The 16,854-nt window shown below is 69.2% G+C and overlaps 2 protein-coding genes across 8 annotated transcripts; both read left to right on the forward strand.

The window, feature by feature from the left end:
* The first annotated feature begins 20 nt into the window (after positions 1 to 20).
* Positions 21 to 14,428, forward strand: LOC309596289 (PDZ and LIM domain protein 7). Of its 7 annotated transcripts, XM_082324295.1 has the most exons (13): positions 21 to 112; positions 1,349 to 1,455; positions 5,005 to 5,156; positions 5,463 to 5,493; positions 7,154 to 7,174; positions 10,778 to 10,919; positions 11,284 to 11,320; positions 12,322 to 12,380; positions 12,519 to 12,753; positions 12,831 to 13,011; positions 13,197 to 13,317; positions 13,811 to 13,926; positions 14,197 to 14,428. In XM_082324295.1, the coding sequence occupies exons 2-13, from the start codon at positions 1,351 to 1,353 to the stop codon at positions 14,281 to 14,283; spliced, it is 1,287 nt and encodes a 428-aa protein (XP_082180421.1). In that variant the 5' UTR covers positions 21 to 112; positions 1,349 to 1,350; the 3' UTR covers positions 14,284 to 14,428. The 7 variants fall into 7 exon arrangements, with proteins under 7 accessions (XP_082180421.1, XP_082180416.1, XP_082180419.1 ...); XM_082324290.1 differs by lacking the exons at positions 7,154 to 7,174; positions 10,778 to 10,919; positions 11,284 to 11,320 and adding an exon at positions 6,209 to 6,381; XM_082324291.1 differs by lacking the exons at positions 7,154 to 7,174; positions 10,778 to 10,919; positions 11,284 to 11,320 and adding an exon at positions 6,209 to 6,381 and having other exon boundaries at positions 109 to 161.
* On the forward strand, positions 7,609 to 9,733 carry LOC309596185 (PDZ and LIM domain protein 5-like; the record flags this gene model as incomplete). Its single annotated transcript, XM_082324028.1, has 5 exons — positions 7,609 to 7,658; positions 7,796 to 7,950; positions 8,292 to 8,328; positions 9,010 to 9,048; positions 9,179 to 9,733. 5 exons carry the CDS (start codon positions 7,609 to 7,611, stop codon positions 9,462 to 9,464), a joined length of 567 nt encoding a protein of 188 aa, XP_082180154.1. The 3' UTR covers positions 9,465 to 9,733.
* Positions 14,429 to 16,854: the final 2,426 nt, after the last annotated feature.

The raw sequence follows: 16,854 nt of genomic DNA on the forward strand, positions 1-16,854 counted from the left end.
CCGGGCGGGGGCGGTGCCCGAGTTCGAGTCCCGAGGCCGCCCGCTCCGCTCCGCTCTCCGCTGCGGCGCCGCCCGCTCGGCCCCGCTCCGCCGGGGGCCCGGCCGGCCGCGGGTGAGTGAGAGCGGGAGGGCCGGGGTCTCCGTCCTCTGCTGGAGGCGGGGTGGGTAGAGCTGGGGCCCTGGGTCTGCGGGGAGGCGGTTGGTCGGGGGCGAGCAGGGCCGGGGTCGCCGAGCCCGGGGAGGGGAGGCGGCGTGGGGCGGGATGGGGAAGGGGGGCCCGGGGGTTTTCCTGTGGGGCAGGCGGCCCGGGGAGCAGGAGGGCTCTGCACCGGGGCGGGGGGGACCCCCAGCCCCGCGGGGGGCGGGCGGGCTGCCCTGCCCTCCCCTCCCCGGCTCCCGGCGCCTCGCTGGGGCTTGCGCGGCCGCCGGGAACGCCGGGCGCCGGGAATGCCTGACACGCAGCCTTCCCCCGGCCCTTCCCGAGCGGGGAGCGGGCTGGTGTCGTCTTACACGCCTTATATAGCCGGCACCGGGCCGGGGAGAGCGGGGGCACGCTGGCCCCCGGCCCCGCCGCCTCCCAGCCGGGAGCCTGCGAGGGGTGGGGAAGGGCGCTGGGCCCCGCAGCCGGCCCTGTCCCCCCCCGGCAGCGGCAGCGGGGAGGGCCCGGGGGGCTTGCGGAGGGCCCGGGGGGCTTGGGGAGGGCCCGGTGGCTCCCTCCAGGCGAGGGGTGGCCCGTCCGCCCGCAGCCTCGGCCGGCTGACGGCTGTCAGCGCAGCCCGGGCGGGCACGGGAGCGCCGGGGTTCCCTCCCCGCCGAAGCCCCGGCTCTTGTGCGCGGAGATGGGCTCGCTCCCAGGCGGCATCTGCTCGGCCGGCTACCGGAGCGCCAGCCCGGCTGCTCTGCCAGGCGCCTGGGCCGACGTCGCGCAGCTCCTGCTGCGAATTCACGCTTCTGCTTCCCATCCTTCCGTACCCGCTGCCGCTTCTCCGCCGTCCGAAACGGCTTTCAGCGGCGTGAGTTTCTGGGGTGCTGCAGGGGAGAGCACGTCCCGGGTTTGGGAGAGGGAGAGCGGAGCCCGCAGGAGCTGGCGGCGGGGCCGTACCTGGCTCCCCGACGGTAGCCGGCGTTAGCCTGGGCCCCTCGGCGCCGACGCTGCCGGAGGAGATGCTGATAGATTTGGGGTGCGTCTCTAACCGCAGTATAGGATGGTCAGGGTGGAGTTACTGCTGGAAACGTGACCTGTCTCCTCCTGCCCCGTCCTGCCAGGCGCCGGGCCCCCTCCTCTCCCGCTCCCCCTGCGCTGTTCCCGCGTACCCTAACGCCAGGATCGCACCCTCTTCCCTTGCAGAGATGGGCGACATGGAGTCCTACAAGGTGATGCTGAATGGGCCGGCGCCCTGGGGCTTCAGGCTGCAGGGAGGGAAGGATTTCAGCATGCCGCTCTCCATCTCCAGGGTAAGAGAAGCTGAGACCGGTGACACCCATCCTTCCCCTGCTTCTGCGTGTGGGAGCCGTGGCGGCTGCGTCCAGGTGGCCGAGGCAGAGCCGTATGGGGGATGCGGGTGAGCCAGGGCCCCAGGAGCGCCGCGTCCTGCCTGGCTCTGCATAGCTTCCTCGGAGCCTTATCAGCTGCGGTCCGGCATGGGGGTGTTCCGGGCAGAGGACCGCAGATGAGCAACGCTGTGCAGCCTCTGCGGAGTCATCCTGGCTGCTGCGGGGGGCAGGGGGGGCCCCTTCCGGACCGTGCCCACCACAGGGGGAGGGGAGCCGCTCTCACCGTCTCCAAGCTGCGGGATCGGCTTCCCGCTCTGCACCGCCACATCGGGATCAGCATCCCAGGACCCAGCTTGTGCCCTTCTGCCCTCCCTCCCACTGCACGGCTCCACACCTGAGCTGGCCCTGGAATGGGCAGGGAGGGGGAGAAGCCTCTGCTGCTGCCTGTACTGCTGCCTGCACTGAGACGTGCCTCCCCCCACAAAACCAGCCCGTTCCTTCAGCGAGAGCAAGAGCCGTCGTGCTGCCGGCTGCTCGTGGCTGAGGTGCGAGCTGCTCCCTATGTGATGCTCACCCAGGCCAGGTCCGGCCCCTGGGTGCGTGCAGGTCCCTGTCCCTGGGTGGACAAGTCCCCCGGGTGGGTGCTGGCCATGGCTCTGGCCATGCAATTGCCTTATAAGCCTTGGAATGTGACTGCATCGCCCGTGCCGCTGACGCTCGCTCGGGCAGCTGGCACGGAGGCCGCTTCTTGAAGGACAGCTTTGCTCGTGGCGCTGCGTGGGGGCCTGCCCCCGGCACGAGCCCGGCACCGTGCGCCTGTCCCAGAGGGCAGGGATCTCCGCGGCACCCCAGCGCAGAGCACGGACCCCAGGGGCACTCTCTGAGGCTGGAGTCACCAGCGCCGCTGCCCCAGGGCCTGCTGATCGCTGCCGAGCAGGCAGAGACGGCTTCAGCCAGTTTATTCTCTAAAAAATGTTTCTCTTGGCTGCGAGCCAGCGCTTAACAAAGGGTCTGGTCGGATGGAGGAGCCTCCCAGGGCCCGGGGCAGGGGCCTCGTGAAGCAACAGCCCCGCTGTGCGCGCAGGCCAGCGCTGCCCTCGACGCTGCCGTCCTGGGCAGGGCAGGCAGGAGCGGCGAGGATGTTCCCAAGGGATGGAGCCAGCTTTGGGGGGGCTCTCTGGTGAGGCTGGGCTGCGGGGCGGTGGGCCCTGTCTGATGGGAAGGGGTGACCCCACGCTGCTCTGCACCCCGGGGGCATCCCCAGCCCTAAAGCTCCTGCCTGGAGCATGCTGCCGTCCTTGGCCTTCAGCGAAGGTGCTGGCAACAAGGTGGGCTGGAAGGAGGGGTCCTGCCCCGGATTTGAGGGCTGCGGTGGGGTCCTGCTCTGCGGCGCCGGGGAGCGCAGGGGGAAAGCAGCGCTGGGCCGTGCTTCGGCTCTCGGCTGCGTCCATCGCTGTGACGTTACTGGGTGAGCTGCGAGGCTGCTTCAGCTCGGTGGTCGCACAAAAGAGGTGCCCCCCTGGTCCTCTGCGCCCATGCTTCTCGTGGCACAGGGCTCTACCAGGGTCCTGGTGCCTTGGCGAGGCGGGCTGCGAGACCGCAGTCCTGAGCTGCTTGCGGTGGAGCCGCAGGGTAAGGGCTGGCGTCTGGGGAGCTGGATGCCGCGTGGGATATCCCGGTATCTGCCAGCCGGGGAAGAGGAGAGACCCTCGGTGCTGCAGGCGCTGGGGGACGCTGCCTGGGCCCCTGTGCAGGCACCCCGCTCCCCTCCTTGCTGGGTGAGACTCCGTCCGGGGTGCCCGAGCCCTGGACGGGGGCGGCCGGTGGGCATCGCGCCGGGTGCGGCGATGGAGGCAGGGGGAACAAAGGACTGGCTGGGCGGAGAGGGGAGGAAGGAAGCCCTGGTTAGCGGGGCCGGGTGGGAAGCGGGAGGACTGGCACTGCCACGGCTCCCGGCTGAGCTGGCACCTGCCGAAGGGGTTTCCTGGCGTGCCGGCGCGGAGGGGGAAGGGGAGCGTGGCGGCGCTGGCCAAGCTGGGTGCGGCTGTGTGACGCAGCCTGCCACGCTCTCCCCTTCCCGGGCGGCCATGTGAAAACCTCTCCCAGCTCCCGCTCCTGCCTCCAAACCCACGCAGCCGCCCCGCGCCTTCCCCAGCCCTCCAGGGCAGCAAGCTGGGGCTTGCAGCAGTGTGGCCAGGAGCCGGCCGGCGCCACTTGCCGCCTAGGGCACCTTCCCGTGCCGGGTGGGAGGAGCGGGTGGGGGCACCGGAGGGGGTACCCGTGTCCTGCTGGGGATGGCAGCGGGATGCAGGTGGAGCCGGGCCGCATCCAGCTGGGGTGCTGGGTTTGGCCTCACGTAGAGGGCCGGTGCTGGCATGGGGAAGGGGAGCGTGGCCCTGGGGCGAGCTGGGCCCTGCGCGTGGGCAAGGAGGGGCCGGGGCTCAGCGGCAAGGATTTTTCAGCCCTCTGACGGCGCTGGGAATCTGGCTCGCTCCTTTTATGTTCATGTTGAACAGGACTTGAGGAAATACTTGGTCTGGGTCCAAGCGCCTCGAGTTCTTCCATGCTGGAGGAGCAGGAATGGCTGCAGCCTGCCCACGTCTTGTCTGTCTGTCTGTCTGTCTGTCAGTGCCTGGGAGCTGCATGTGGTGCTCGGGGCCCTGCTCGCCTGTGGCTGTGCATCCCCAGCGGGAGGGGAGGGCAGCCTCTGCTTCCCGGCACAGGGCTGACGTAGAGCCGTGCCGTGGAGCCATGCCAGGGGCAAGGCACATCCCCGGTACCGTGGCCGGGCAGGGGAACCCGTGGCCGTGCTCCCCGCTGCCCCGGTGGGGCGAGGGCTGGGGGAGCGGGGTGGGTGGGAGCGGGTGTCTCCCTGCCCCGGGGGGGCTCCCCGCTCCTCTGCGGGGATGAGGTAACGTCTGCGCCTGCCGGCAGCAGGAGTGGAACGGGACGGGAGCATGGGCGGCTGGGGGGAGCGCCCGGGGGTGCCTCCCCTCTCCCCCTGCTCGCCCCCAGGCGAAGGGCTGGAAATGCCTGTGGTTCGCAGCCAGACGTGGGCTGCCCGACGGGCCCTGACTCACTGCGCTCCCTTCCCACCCCGGGACCGCGGGGATGGCTCCGAGGGGCGGCCGGGCCTCCTGCCGAGGCTGAGCCAGCGCCACCTCCGCCGTTTGGCGTCACGGGGACGGGGCCCCGGGGTGCTGGCACGAACCCCAGCCGTGCCAGAGGGCAGGGGCTGGGCAGCGCCCAGGGGTGGTGCTGAGCCCTCCGCTGCTGCGGAGGGGAAGAGGCTGCTCTGGGCTAATACGCTGGGAAACGGGGTGATCTGGGGGTCCCTGCCACCCCCTGGGTCAGGTCTCTGTGGTGTCCTGTGCCAGGCTGGCCCTTGCAGGAGGGAGCCCGGGTCCTGGCAGACCCCTGCCCTCGTGGGGACGAGGGCGTCCCTCCGCTCCCGCGTTGCCGCTCGGCCGGCCCGGCTCTCCCTGACTCTGTCCTCTGTCTGTCCTGCAGCTGACGCCGGGCGGGAAGGCGGCCCAGGCCGGCGTGGGAGTGGGCGACTGGGTGCTGTACATCGACGGGGAGAGCACCAGCTCCATGACGCACATCGAAGCCCAGAACAGGATCCGCGCCTGTGGGGACAGGCTCTGCCTCACCCTGAGCAGGTAGGATTTGTGGGTCCCGCAAACCTGGGGTCCCGGTGTGGCCGGAGCAGAGCCAGGGCCCTCTGCCCAGTGCCATCTCCCGGCATTGCTATTCCTTGCTTGGGGCCTGGCAGCCCCTGGCTGGGTCTGAGGGCTCTACTTGGCTGGATGAGGCTTAGCCTGGCTGCTGGCCCTCACCTGCGAGCCATGGGGTATCGCCAGCCGGCCGTGGCTCCCCTTGGGCGGGTGCTGCATCCCTGGGGTACCAGCATCCCGGCGGTGGCTGGGTCGGTTCCAGCACCTGCCCGGCTCTCTCCTCTCTTGCAGAGCCCAGAACCACCTGGGGAAGCCGCAGAAGGTACGTGTCGCTCCCGGCGCTGCAGCGGCAGCTCAGCCTCATCTCAGGGCAGGGGAATCTCTGAGCGGAGATGGACAAACGGACTTTGCTCCTGGGGCCCGCAGGCTTCTGGGGGCTGGGGTGTGTTTGGAGGGCTGGAAAACTCCTTGCTGGAGGAGCAGCTCTGACCCCCGGCACCGTAGGGGATCGGAGGGAGCAGGGTCTGCCCAGCAGGCGTCCGGGCCCTGGCTGCCGCCTGCCTGTGCCCCCGCCGGTGCCGGCTGTGGGCAGGGGTGCAGGGGAGGAGGCCGGGCAGCCACAGCATGGCCTCGGGGCCCCATGTTTGCTACTGCTGGGGAGTGCCCTGGCGTGGGAAGGTAGGGCTGGGGCCGGTGACCGGGGGCTCCTGGATGGAAGCCACCTGCACGCATTCAGCTTCGTGCTGCAGGACGGTGGCGATCGGCGTGTGTGCATGCACCGCCCCGCCGCGGGCAGCAGCGAGCGTCTGGGGCACTTACTAATCCTCCAGCGACCCTCGGGCCGGGCTTGTGACCTGCCGTCGCTGGGCTGGGTGCCCTGCGGAGAGAGGTGCCAGCCTGGCAGAGCCCGGTATCTCCGAGGTGCACGTGCTGTCCAGCTTTCCTACCTGGTTGCCTGCTGCGCTGCCTGGCCCGGGGCTGCCCCTTGCATGCTGCTTGACGTGTGAGCCCGTGTCTGTGTGTTTTGTCTCGCTCAGGACTCACTCCCCTGCTCTGAACCCCTGAAATATAACTTCGCTCCCAGCACCGCCCTCAACAAAACAGCTCGGCCCTTCGGGGCTGGCTCACCTCCGAACCCGCGGCCCGGGCTGGTGACGAAACCCGTGACGTACGCGCCCCTGGCGCCCGCCTGCACCCCCCAGCACAATGGGTATGTTGCTGTCCGTCCTGCTCCCCGAGGATCGGGGGGAGCCCGCTGCCCGGCCCTGCTGCGCCTTGCATGCCAGGCACCCGTGGGTGGGAGCGGGCGACAGTGCCCGCGCCGGGGTCCCCCGATGGCTGGTGCTGAGGTGGCACAACAGGACTGTCACACGTGGGGGGACGCAGCCACGCACGTGCCGGTCCCTCTCTCGGGGATGCATCAGCCTGTGGGGAGTCCTGCGGGGCACGGCACGGCGGTCGTAGCAGGACGCTCGCTGGCGTCTGCGGCGGTGGGGAAGCGGTGGCTGCGTTGTGGCCACCAGCCGGTGCCTGCTCGGCGGCGTTCTGCCGGGACGGGCTGGGCAAAGCGAAGCCCTGCGCAGCACCGTCCTCGCCCCGCTCGCAGGGAAGAAGCTCCCGCCTCTGCAGGCTGCCCACCCGGCTGCCGCGTGTCCGGCAGTGCCGGTCCCTGCCCCTCCTGCCGAGAGCTGCCGTGGCGTCCTGACACTGGGCAATGGAGGGGGGGGACGTGGCCCCGGCTGCCCTGGGCACCCAGGGCTGTTTTGGGGGGGGCTGAGGGAGGTACGGTCTGGTCCGTTGGTGTCTGCCCCTGCGTCCCAGTGTGCTCCCAGCCCTGGGCGAGCTGGGCATCGTTCTCAGGGGTAGGGGGACTAGTGCAGGCCATAGGCGAGCGCTGGAAACTTTTCGGGTGCTGCGGGTCTAATTTCACCTTCCTTTTTCTTTCTCTCTCTCCTCCCTTTCTCTTTCCCTCTCCCCTACAGGTGCTGAGCCTTGACAAGTCAGTAAGCCTTTTGCCTGCTCTCTCTATCCTCCCCGCATGCCTCTTCCCTCCTAGTGCCCCGTTCTCCGGGGCAGGGCCAGCCGGGGACAGGCAGCCCGCGCTGCCCTGCCCGTGTGGGTGGGTCACTCCTGGCAGCAAGCTGTCCCTAGCCCGAAGGGCGAGCGCTGCCCGTCTCTGCCGGCTGCTGGGGCCCTGGAGTGTCCTCGCGTGTGGTCCCTTCCCTCCTCCCCGAGACGCGGCTCGGCTGGGCGAGGGCTGCCGGGCTGTGCTGGCACCTGTGCCCAGGGCCAGGCAGGCGGGCGGCACTGCCGTGGGCACTGTAGGTGTTCACTGGGCGCTCGTGCAGCTCTCCTGATGGTGATTTTTTTACCTTGGCTTATTCTTACCCTGTCCTTTCCCCTCCTGGCCCTTGGGGCCAGCCTCAGACTGCCAGGGATGGCGGTCAGTCCTTACTGGGCCCTTCCTATGCAGAGGAGGAGTAGGGGGTGTGGGGAGTAAGGCAACGTGCGGCGTCTCAGGTACTGGCGTGCCGCGGTTCTGTGCTGGGGAGGTGCGGGGCAGCCCCAGGGAGGCGATGCCATGGGGATCTGTCAGATTTGACAGACGACTCTGTCCCTCGCAGGCAGCCCCTGCAGCCGCTGGAGTCCCCCAGCACCCCAGTGTGCGACCCTGTGAAGTTGCGGCTGATAGAGGACGCTGAGGACTGGCAGCCCCGCACTGGGACCTCCCAGTCCCGCTCCTTCCGCAAACTGGCCAGGCTGACGGGCACAGACGACAGTGAGTTCCCGCAGAGCCCGACGCTGTCTGGCTCCCTGGGGGTACCCAGATTTGCCAGGGCGACTGGAGCCAGATAAAGGCTGTGGTGCATCGTGGCACCGGAGCGTTGGTTTTGGCCCCGTGTGGCCCCTCTGGGGTGTGAGCCGGTGGAGGCTGCCCGGGGCTGTGCCTGGGCTCGTGGTGGGGCCGTGCTCTGCCCCGTGACCGGGCAGGGCTGTGCGTTGGGGCCGGAGGGCGGTGGGAGGAGAGGTCGGTTTTCCTGCCTTTCCCTTCCTCCTTTCCCTGGGCCTCGGTTGCCGCAGACTGACTCTGTCTCCTCCTTTCTCCCCTGCTGCGCTCAGTGGAGGATCGTGAGGATGAGCTTGTTAAAAAGCCCAGGTAAGGGGAGCGTGCGCCAGGGCGGCAGCAGGAGACACAGGGGTGCCTGGCCAGGGCTCAGCCCACCCGGCTGGTTTGCGCTCACTGCTTGGGGTGACTCCCGGGAAGCTCCTTGCCCTGTTGTTATTTTTCTCTCCTCCTCCTCCTCCTCCTCCTCCATCCTGCCGTTCCCTCTCTGTCCTCTCCCTCTCCCCAGAGCCGAGTTATTGGTGGAGCCGCAGCGCCCACCCTGCGTTCGTCCCGCGCCGGGCACCGCCAGCGCTCAGCCACTGCTCTGACCGTCACCTCGGGAGGGTCCTGCCCGGGCACCGCCCGCCAGGCAGGCTGTCCCCAAACGGGGTGTCCCCATGCTGGGTGTGCCGGGCAGGACCCGCTGGGCACTGCTGGCACGGAGCTGAGGAGGCCAAGCTGCAGCAAGGTGTCCCGGACACAGTGGGTAGGGGCAGCTGATGGCACTGGCAACACCTTGCTGGGGGTGCTGGGAGGTGCTGGGCAGTGCCTGGACCTGGGGCATGATGTCCCGTGGGGCTGCGAGGCGGCTGCGGGGCTGGTCTGGAATGAATGCTGCCGGCATCTTCGTGGGGCTCGTGCCTCTGTGGGGCTGGGGGTGCGTGCGGGCGGGATGGGCTGAGCCACGGGTCAGCCGTTGACTGTTGTGCCGCCGTTTTTCCGATGCCACAGGGATGCCCGTGGGTCCGTCTGGGACACGGGGGAGCAGCGGTGAGTGCTGAAATCTGTTGAGGGGGTCGGCGTGCGTGAGGGCACCTTTGGGAGCGCTGCTCCGTGCCGTGGTGCCGAAGCAGGGTCCATGGGTGGTGCCGGCTGAGCGCCTGCCCTCTGTCCCTCTCAGGCAGCCCCCGCAGGCGCTGGAGCCCCCCGGCACCCCCGTGTGTGACCCCGGGAAGCTGCGGCTGATTGAGGACGCGGAGAACTGGCAGCCCCGCACCGGGACCTCCCAGTCCCGCTCCTTCCTCAAACTGGCCCAGCTGATGGGCACAGACGACAGTGAGTTCGCGCAGGGCCCGGTGCTGCCTGGGGGTGCCCGACTCTGCGTGGGCTGCTGGAGCCCGGCAGTGGCTGCGTCGTGGAACGGGGGCTTTGGTTTTGGCCCTGTGTGGCTCCTCCAGGGAGGCTGAGCTGTCGGGAGCTGCCCGGGGCTGTGCGTGGGCTCGTGGTGGTGCCGCTGGTGTGGGGCCGTGCTCTGCCCCGCGGCCGGGCAGGGCTGTGCGTTGGGGCAGGAGGGCGGCGGGAGGAGAGGTCGGTTTTCCTGCCTTTCCCTTCCCTTTCCTTCCCTTCCCTTCCTCCTTTCCCTGGGCCTCGGTTGCCGCAGGCTGACTCTGTCTCCTCCTTTCTCCCCTGCTGCGCTCAGTGGAGGATCGTGAGGATGAGCTTGTTAAAAAGCCCAGGTAAGGGGAGCGTGCGCCAGGGCGGCAGCAGGAGCTGTATGTAGGACTGCATGTCCCGGGCAGGCCTCTGGGCACTGCTGGCACTGAGCTGGGGAGGCTGAGCTGCACCCGGGCATACTGGGACTGGAGGAGGCAGATGACACTGGGAAAACAGGGCTTAGGGGTGCTGGGAGGTGCTGGGCAGCGCCTGGACCTGGGGGGCGATGTCCCGTGAGCCTGGCAGGGGCTGCAGGGCGGCCGGGCAGAGCTGGGCGAGTGCCACAGGCTGGTTCGCCCTCGCTGCTTGCGGTGACTCCCGGGAAGCTCCTTGTGCTGTTGCTGGTTTTCTCTCCTCTCCTCCTCCTCCATCCTGCCGTTCCCTCTCTGTCCTCTCCCTCTCCCCAGAGCTGAGCTGTTGGCGGAGCCGCAGCGCCCACCCTGCGTTCGTCCCGCGCCGGGCACCGCCAGCGCTCAGCCACTGCTCTGACCGTCACCTCGGGAGGGTCCTGCCCGGGCACCGCCCGCCAGGCAGGCTGTCCCCAAACGGGGTGTCCCCATGCTGGGTGTGCCGGGCAGGACCCGCTGGGCACTGCTGGCACGGAGCTGAGGCGGCTGACCTGCACCGTTGCTTCTTGAGTGAATGGGAACTGGAGGAGGCTGGTGGCACTGGCAACACCTTGCTGGGGGTGTTGGGAGGTGCTGGGCAGCACCTGGACGTGGGGCGTGATGTCCCGTCAGCCTGGCGCGGGGCTGCGGGGAGGCCGGGCAGAGCTGGGTGAGTGTCGCTGGCTTTTCCGTGGGGCTGGGGGTGCGTGCGGGAGGGACGGGCTGAGCCACGGGTCAGCCGTTGACTGTTGTGCCGCCGTTTTTCCGATGCCACAGGGATGCCCGTGGGTCCGTCTGGGACACGGGGGAGCAGCGGTGAGTGCTGAAATCTGTTGAGGGGGTCGGCGTGCGTGAGGGCACCTTTGGGAGCGCTGCTCCGTGCCGTGGTGCCGAAGCAGGGTCCATGGGTGGTGCCGGCTGAGCGCCTGCCCTCTGTCCCTCTCAGGCAGCCCCCGCAGGCGCTGGAGCCCCCCGGCACCCCCGTGTGTGACCCCGGGAAGCTGCGGCTGATTGAGGACGCGGAGAACTGGCAGCCCCGCACCGGGACCTCCCAGTCCCGCTCCTTCCTCAAACTGGCCCAGCTGATGGGCACAGACGACAGTGAGTTCGCGCAGGGCCCGGTGCTGCCTGGGGGTGCCCGACTCTGCGTGGGCTGCTGGAGCCCGGCAGCGGCTGCGTCGTGGAACGGGGGCTTTGGTTTTGGCCCTGTGTGGCTCCTCCAGGGAGGCTGAGCTGTCGGGAGCTGCCCGGGGCTGTGCGTGGGCTCGTGGTGGTGCCGCTGGTGTGGGGCCGTGCTCTGCCCCGCGGCCGGGCAGGGCTGTGCGTTGGGGCAGGAGGGCGGCGGGAGGAGAGGTCGGTTTTCCTGCCTTTCCCTTCCCTTTCCTTCCCTTCCCTTCCTCCTTTCCCTGGGCCTCGGTTGCCGCAGGCTGACTCTGTCTCCTCCTTTCTCTCCTGCCGCGCTCAGTGGAGGATCATGATGATGTGTTTGTTAAAAAGCCCAGGTAAGGGGAGCGTGCGCCAGGGCGGCAGCAGGAGCTATGGGGCTGCACGTCCCAGGCAGGACCCGCTGGTCATTGCTGGCACCGAGCTGGGGATGCCGAGCTGCGCCGTGGTGTCCCGGACACAGTGGCTCGGGGGTGGCTGGTGGCACTGGCAGCACCTTGCTGGGGGTGTTGTGATGTTTGGGCTGCGCCTGGACCTGGGGGGCGATGTCCCGTCAGCCTGGCGTGGGGCTGCGGGGCGGCCGGGCAGAGCTGTGTGAGTGTCGCCAACTTCTCCCTGCGTGGCGGCAGGGAAGGGAGCCAGGGCTGGGGCAACGCCGTTCCTTGCCCTGTGGAGCCGGGCAGGGCTGGTGCACAGTGCCCGTTTTTTTGCCTTCGCCTCTCCGTGACGCCTCCTCCCCTGGCTCCGTGACCGTTGGGTCCCAGCTCTGCCCGGTGTGCTCTCTCACAAAGAAATGCTTCTGGTTTTGTAGCCATCTCCTTCTTGTCTTTGCCCTGGAGAGGCACAGAGCCGCGGGCTCTCCCTCTGGCCCTGTCCCCTCTCTCGAGGTGGCCGTGCCTCTCTGGCCCTGGTTTCCCTGCCTGCTCCCAAGCCCAGTGCTGGCAGCCTGCCTGGTCTCTGCTGGAGCTGGACCCCGGGGCTCCCTGTGTCGGGTCAGGTCCAAGCCCCTCTGAGGCTCGGGGCGACCGTCGTATGTGAGTGGGCAGCCGGGGTGTGTGTGGTGCCCGGGGTCCCTGGTCAGTCTGGAGCCTCCCAGAGCTGGGTGCGGGACCCCAGCAGGCCTGCGCTGCCTCCCACCGCTCCCCAGACCACCGCGATGGGTGCCAGAGACCAGGGCTGATGAAGGCACTTAGCTTGGTACCAAAACAGCTACCAGCTGGGCACGGGGGCTTGGCTGGCTCCTGCCTGCTTGTTGGGGTGGGGGGCCCTGCCTGCACACACAGGCTTGCCGGGCAGAGGGGGCGAGTGGGACAGGCTGGATTAACTGCCGGTTCTGTAGCCAGGTCTCTGTGCCGGACCCGTCCCCAGGAGCAGCAATGAAGACGGAGCCGGGACTGGGTGAGCAAAACGTTTCCTCTGGGCTCGGGGGGGGAGAGGTGGGGTTGCCCGGGGATGCTGCTTGCCCAGCCCCGGGTACTGGGAGGGGGCTGCTGAGGGATCAGGAGCACCATCCTGGAGACTTGCGTGTGCGTGCAGCCCCCAGGACCCCTGCCGCCACCCCCGGCCCTGCCAGCCGCCCGCCCTGGGCCGTGGACCCCTCGTTCGCTGAGCGCTACGCCCCGGACAAGACGAGCACGGTGGTGAGCAAGCACAGCCAGCCGGCCACGCCGACCCCCATGCAGAACCGCAGCTCCATCGTGCAGGCGGCGCAGCAAGCCCCCGAGGGGCCCGGCCGCACGCCCCTCTGCTACAAGTGCAACAAGGTCATCAGGTGAGCCCTGGCCACCACCGCCGCCACGCCAGCGTCCTGGGCCCCGGCGTGGCTGACGTGGCTCTGTCCTGCTGCAGGGGACGCTACCTGGTGGCGCTGGGACATTATTACCACCCCGAGGAGTTCACCTGCTGCCAGTGCAGGAAGGTGCTGGATGAGGGCGGCTTTTTTGAGGAGAAAGGCTCCATCTTCTGCCCCAAGTGCTACGACACGCGCTACGCGCCCAGCTGCGCCAAGTGCAAGAAGAAGATCACCGGGGTGAATGTCCCTCAGCCTGCCCCACGCCTCCTGTCCCTGCTCCCCCCTCACCTACGGGTCCCCAGCTCTGTCCCTTCCCATCCCGATCCCATCCCCAGGGATCCCCTGTCCCTTTCTGCCCTGGGAGGGGGTCCCCCGCGGCGCAGGGGGGGTCCTGCCCGCGGCTGACAGCGGTCCCCCTCCAGGAGGTCATGCATGCGCTGAAGATGACCTGGCACGTGCAGTGCTTCACCTGCGCTGCCTGCAAAACTCCCATCCGCAACCGTGCCTTCTACATGGAGGAGGGACAGCCCTACTGCGAGAGAGGTAGGACCCGGGGACCCCAGGTGCCACCCCGCGTGGCCCTGGGGCACCGGGCGCTGTTGGGGCTCAGCACCGGCCCACGGGGGTGGGGGGTGAGCTGCCCTGTGCTGCAGGGCTCTCTCCAGGCCACGGGGGAAGGCAGGGACCCCCGTCCCGCTGCCCTGAGCCCTCCATCCCGGTCCTCCCCGGCTGCTGGGTAGCGCCATCCCATCGCTCCCCGTGTTGCCATGGCGATGACGGAGGATGTACATCAAAGGCGAGTGCTGCATCCTGGGAGATGAGGTTTGCCTCCTCCCTGCGGCCCGGTGGTGGCCAGGGCCACCCTGCACGGCACAGGCATCTCGCCCGGGTGTCTCGGGCATCGTCCCCCCGGGGCTGGCAGCGAGTTGTCCCAGGGGGATAGCACACACCCCGGCTGTGCTGCAGCCCTGCTCCCCCGGGACGAGGGGCTGCAGTGCCCGGGAACGCTGACCTGAGCTCTTGCCTCTCCTCCCAGACTACGAGAAGATGTTTGGCACCAAGTGCCGTGGCTGCGACTTCAAGATCGATGCTGGGGACCGGTTCCTGGAGGCGTTGGGATTCAGCTGGCACGACACTTGCTTTGTCTGTGCGGTAAGCCACGTGCCTCCCTCCCCGGCCGCTGGCGGGGGCCCTGGCTCCCCCCGGCAGTCGTGCCCTGCGTGGGGTACGCCAGCAGCGCGGGGTCCCTGCTGCCACCAGGTTTTCCCCTCTTGGCTCTGCGCTGGTGGCTCGGGCCCCTGCTCTGAGCTTGCTGCTCCCTGGCATCTGTGCGATGCTGGCGCTGAGCCCTGGGTCGTGGCGGGGGGGACCCGGGGGCTGGCTCAGCGCCCCTGACCTGACCGCCTGCGCTCTCCTCCCCAGATCTGCCAGACCAACCTGGAAGGGAAGACATTCTACTCCAAGAAGGACAAGCCGCTCTGCAAGAGCCACGCTTTCTCCCATGTGTGAGGGGTGGGAGCTCAGCTGTGCCCACGCGTGCCCCTGGCCCTGCATGCTCCTCTCCCCTCCCCTGCTGCCCCCAGGGAGCCAGGCTGGGCCCTCACCCCTTCCCCTTGCTCCTACCTCTTTCCTGGCAGCTCCTGGCTCAGCTCGGTGCTGGGCCCGGAGCCCCTTATAACTGGGTGGCTTCTTCTGTGCCCCCTGGCTGGCCCTAGGAGCCCCGGGAAGGGGATGCTGCATGGGTCTCCTGTCCCCGAGCCACGCAGCGTGGTGGCCGCGGTCATGCCAAGGCTGGAGTTGGGGAGGGTCCGGCACAGCAGGGCTGCTCCCTCGCTCAGCCGGGGCCCGGCTGCCTGGCAGCTCAGCGCCGGGGCAGGGATGCTCCTAGCACATCCCTGAGGGGGTGAGGACCAGCCCCCCAGCCCCCTGCCAAGCTCTCCCCCACCTTCCCCGCTGCGTGCTTAATGCATGGGGCTGGAGACCCAGCCCCGCTCCTGCCCGCGGCAACCCCCCGGCCACCCTACAACTGCGGCGGTGGCTTCCTACCCCGGCTGCGTGCCGGGGAGGGGTCTGTCCCTCGTGTCCCCCCACCCAGCTGCTCTCCTGGGGCTGGCGTGCGGCAGCACCCCCCAGCCCGGCCGTGCCGGGAAGCAGGGCAGCGTGCCAAACCCGCCCCAGCCGCGGGCTGGCAGCGTGTGCTGATGGCCGGCCGGCCGGCGGGCTCCCGCAAGGCTTGGGAACGGCTTCCTACCAAAGAGTGCCTGCCACTGCTGTCCCAGGCCTGTAAATGCCTCTTCCCAAACCCACACTCTCCGGTCGGGCTGCCGCTGATGTAGCCACGGTGCTTTTAGTGCCTTTAATAAACACTTCTCTGCAAGTGCCGGCTGTCTTGGGGCCTGCGGTTTTGCCGAGCGAGGTGTGGCTGGCTGGGAAGGTCACACTCAGCCCTCGCCCCGCTCCCCGCCGGGGCCTGACTCAGCTCCCTCCAGCTTTCCGGGGGAAATCTTTGCCTCGGATTCCTCCTCCTCCGCCTGTGTCAGCCCGGGCTGGACCCCTCATGTCATCCCTCTGCGTAGCAGGCAGGACTGCTAACAGAGGCGGTAATTAATCCGGGGGGCAAAGCTCCAGCAAAGGGAAAGGGGGCAGCTGTCCCACCCTGCAGCGGGGTCCCCAGCGGTGTCCCCCCCGTCCCCGCTGTGCCCTGGCCCCGAGTCCTGCGCAGGGGACGAGAAGTCATGGGGCACGCGTGGGCCACGTGCCCCGGCTCCGGGCGCGCTCCGGCGTAGAGCAGCCAAGCGTTTGCTCGAGCGATGCAGCTGCCGTCCCGAAGGACGGGTGCGAGGCCGTGCCGGCACCTCCAGCTGGAACGGGCTCGGGGGCAGCGGGTGTGGGGAAGAGCCGCTCCTCCCGCTCCGCTCTGGCAGCTGGAACGGTCATTAATAATTGCAGCTCTTACCACGATGAGCAATTGTAAGGAAAATTGTCTTGCTAATCTACTGGAAGGTTCTGCCGGGGGCAGGAGCTGGCTGCGGGAAGCCAAATGGCTCCCGGCATCACCCAGAGCTGGCCTGCGGCTGCGGTGCCATATCTCCCCGGTGCCAGCCACAGGAGCGCAAAACCCCGGTCAAAGATGGAGAGGGGTAAGTGGGAGTGATGGAGGCAGGCTGGGGCCGGGCTGGGTGCTCAGGCTGGGGCACATGCGGGCGACGGGACGGTGACACCGAGGAGCAGCAGGACACGGCTGCGAAAAGGGACAGAAACAGCCAGCGCCTGCCTGGCAGGGCCGGGACGAGCAGGGATGTGGTAAGTGCCCGAGCGCGAGCCCCAGCTGCGCGGCCAAGGTCAGGGGAAGCGCAGGAGAAGGTGAGGCGGCTGCGGCCGCACGTGAACAGCCACCGAGCCAGCCCTGGCTCAGCCGGGACAGGAACCCGTGAGCGGAGGGCAGGGAAGGGGCAGGGGGAGGCAGCCATGCGGGACGGAGCCTGCTGGGGTAGCACGGCCTGGGAACAGGTTGTGCCAGCTCAGCCCCGGGGTACCCGGCCTTGGAGCAGGGCCACGGCAGAGCCGCGGTGCCGCCGCCAGCCTGCCTCTCCCCGAGAAAGAGCCAAGCATCTCCCCTGTGCAAGGCCTGCACCCACTGGAGGCTCAGCCCTTTCTAGTTGGTGCCCTGTTGCCTCTGGTCCCTACTGATGATGCCTCGACCACCCAAGATGCCTCCACGTTTTGCTGTGAGCAGCTCTTGCCCACCAGCTCTGCGCACCATGCGAGGGGCTTGTGCACAGGCAGCGGAAGGAGGGTCTCGGGTGGGCTGCGGAGGTGGAGCCTGGGGAGGGGCCGCGGTCGCGCTGCTCCGAGAACAAAGCCTGGTGGCGGCGGGCTCAGAGCTCCCACCATGTCCCCGAGCGGGGGTCCCACCACATCCACCCCCAAAGCCAGCTGAGCTGTTCATGGGGCGCCCGCCGCAGCCCCGGCCCCCGCGTTGGCCCCGGCAGCTGCTCCACAGCTGCTCGCAAACTCTCGCAGTCTCTTAGGGCGGCTCCGGCTCCGGCCTGGCTCGGAAACGCCGGTGCAAGGAGGGCG

This window comes from Platalea leucorodia (genome assembly GCF_965183815.1).
Source record: "Platalea leucorodia genome assembly, chromosome: 11".
Taxonomy (NCBI): Eukaryota; Metazoa; Chordata; class Aves; order Pelecaniformes; family Threskiornithidae; genus Platalea; species Platalea leucorodia.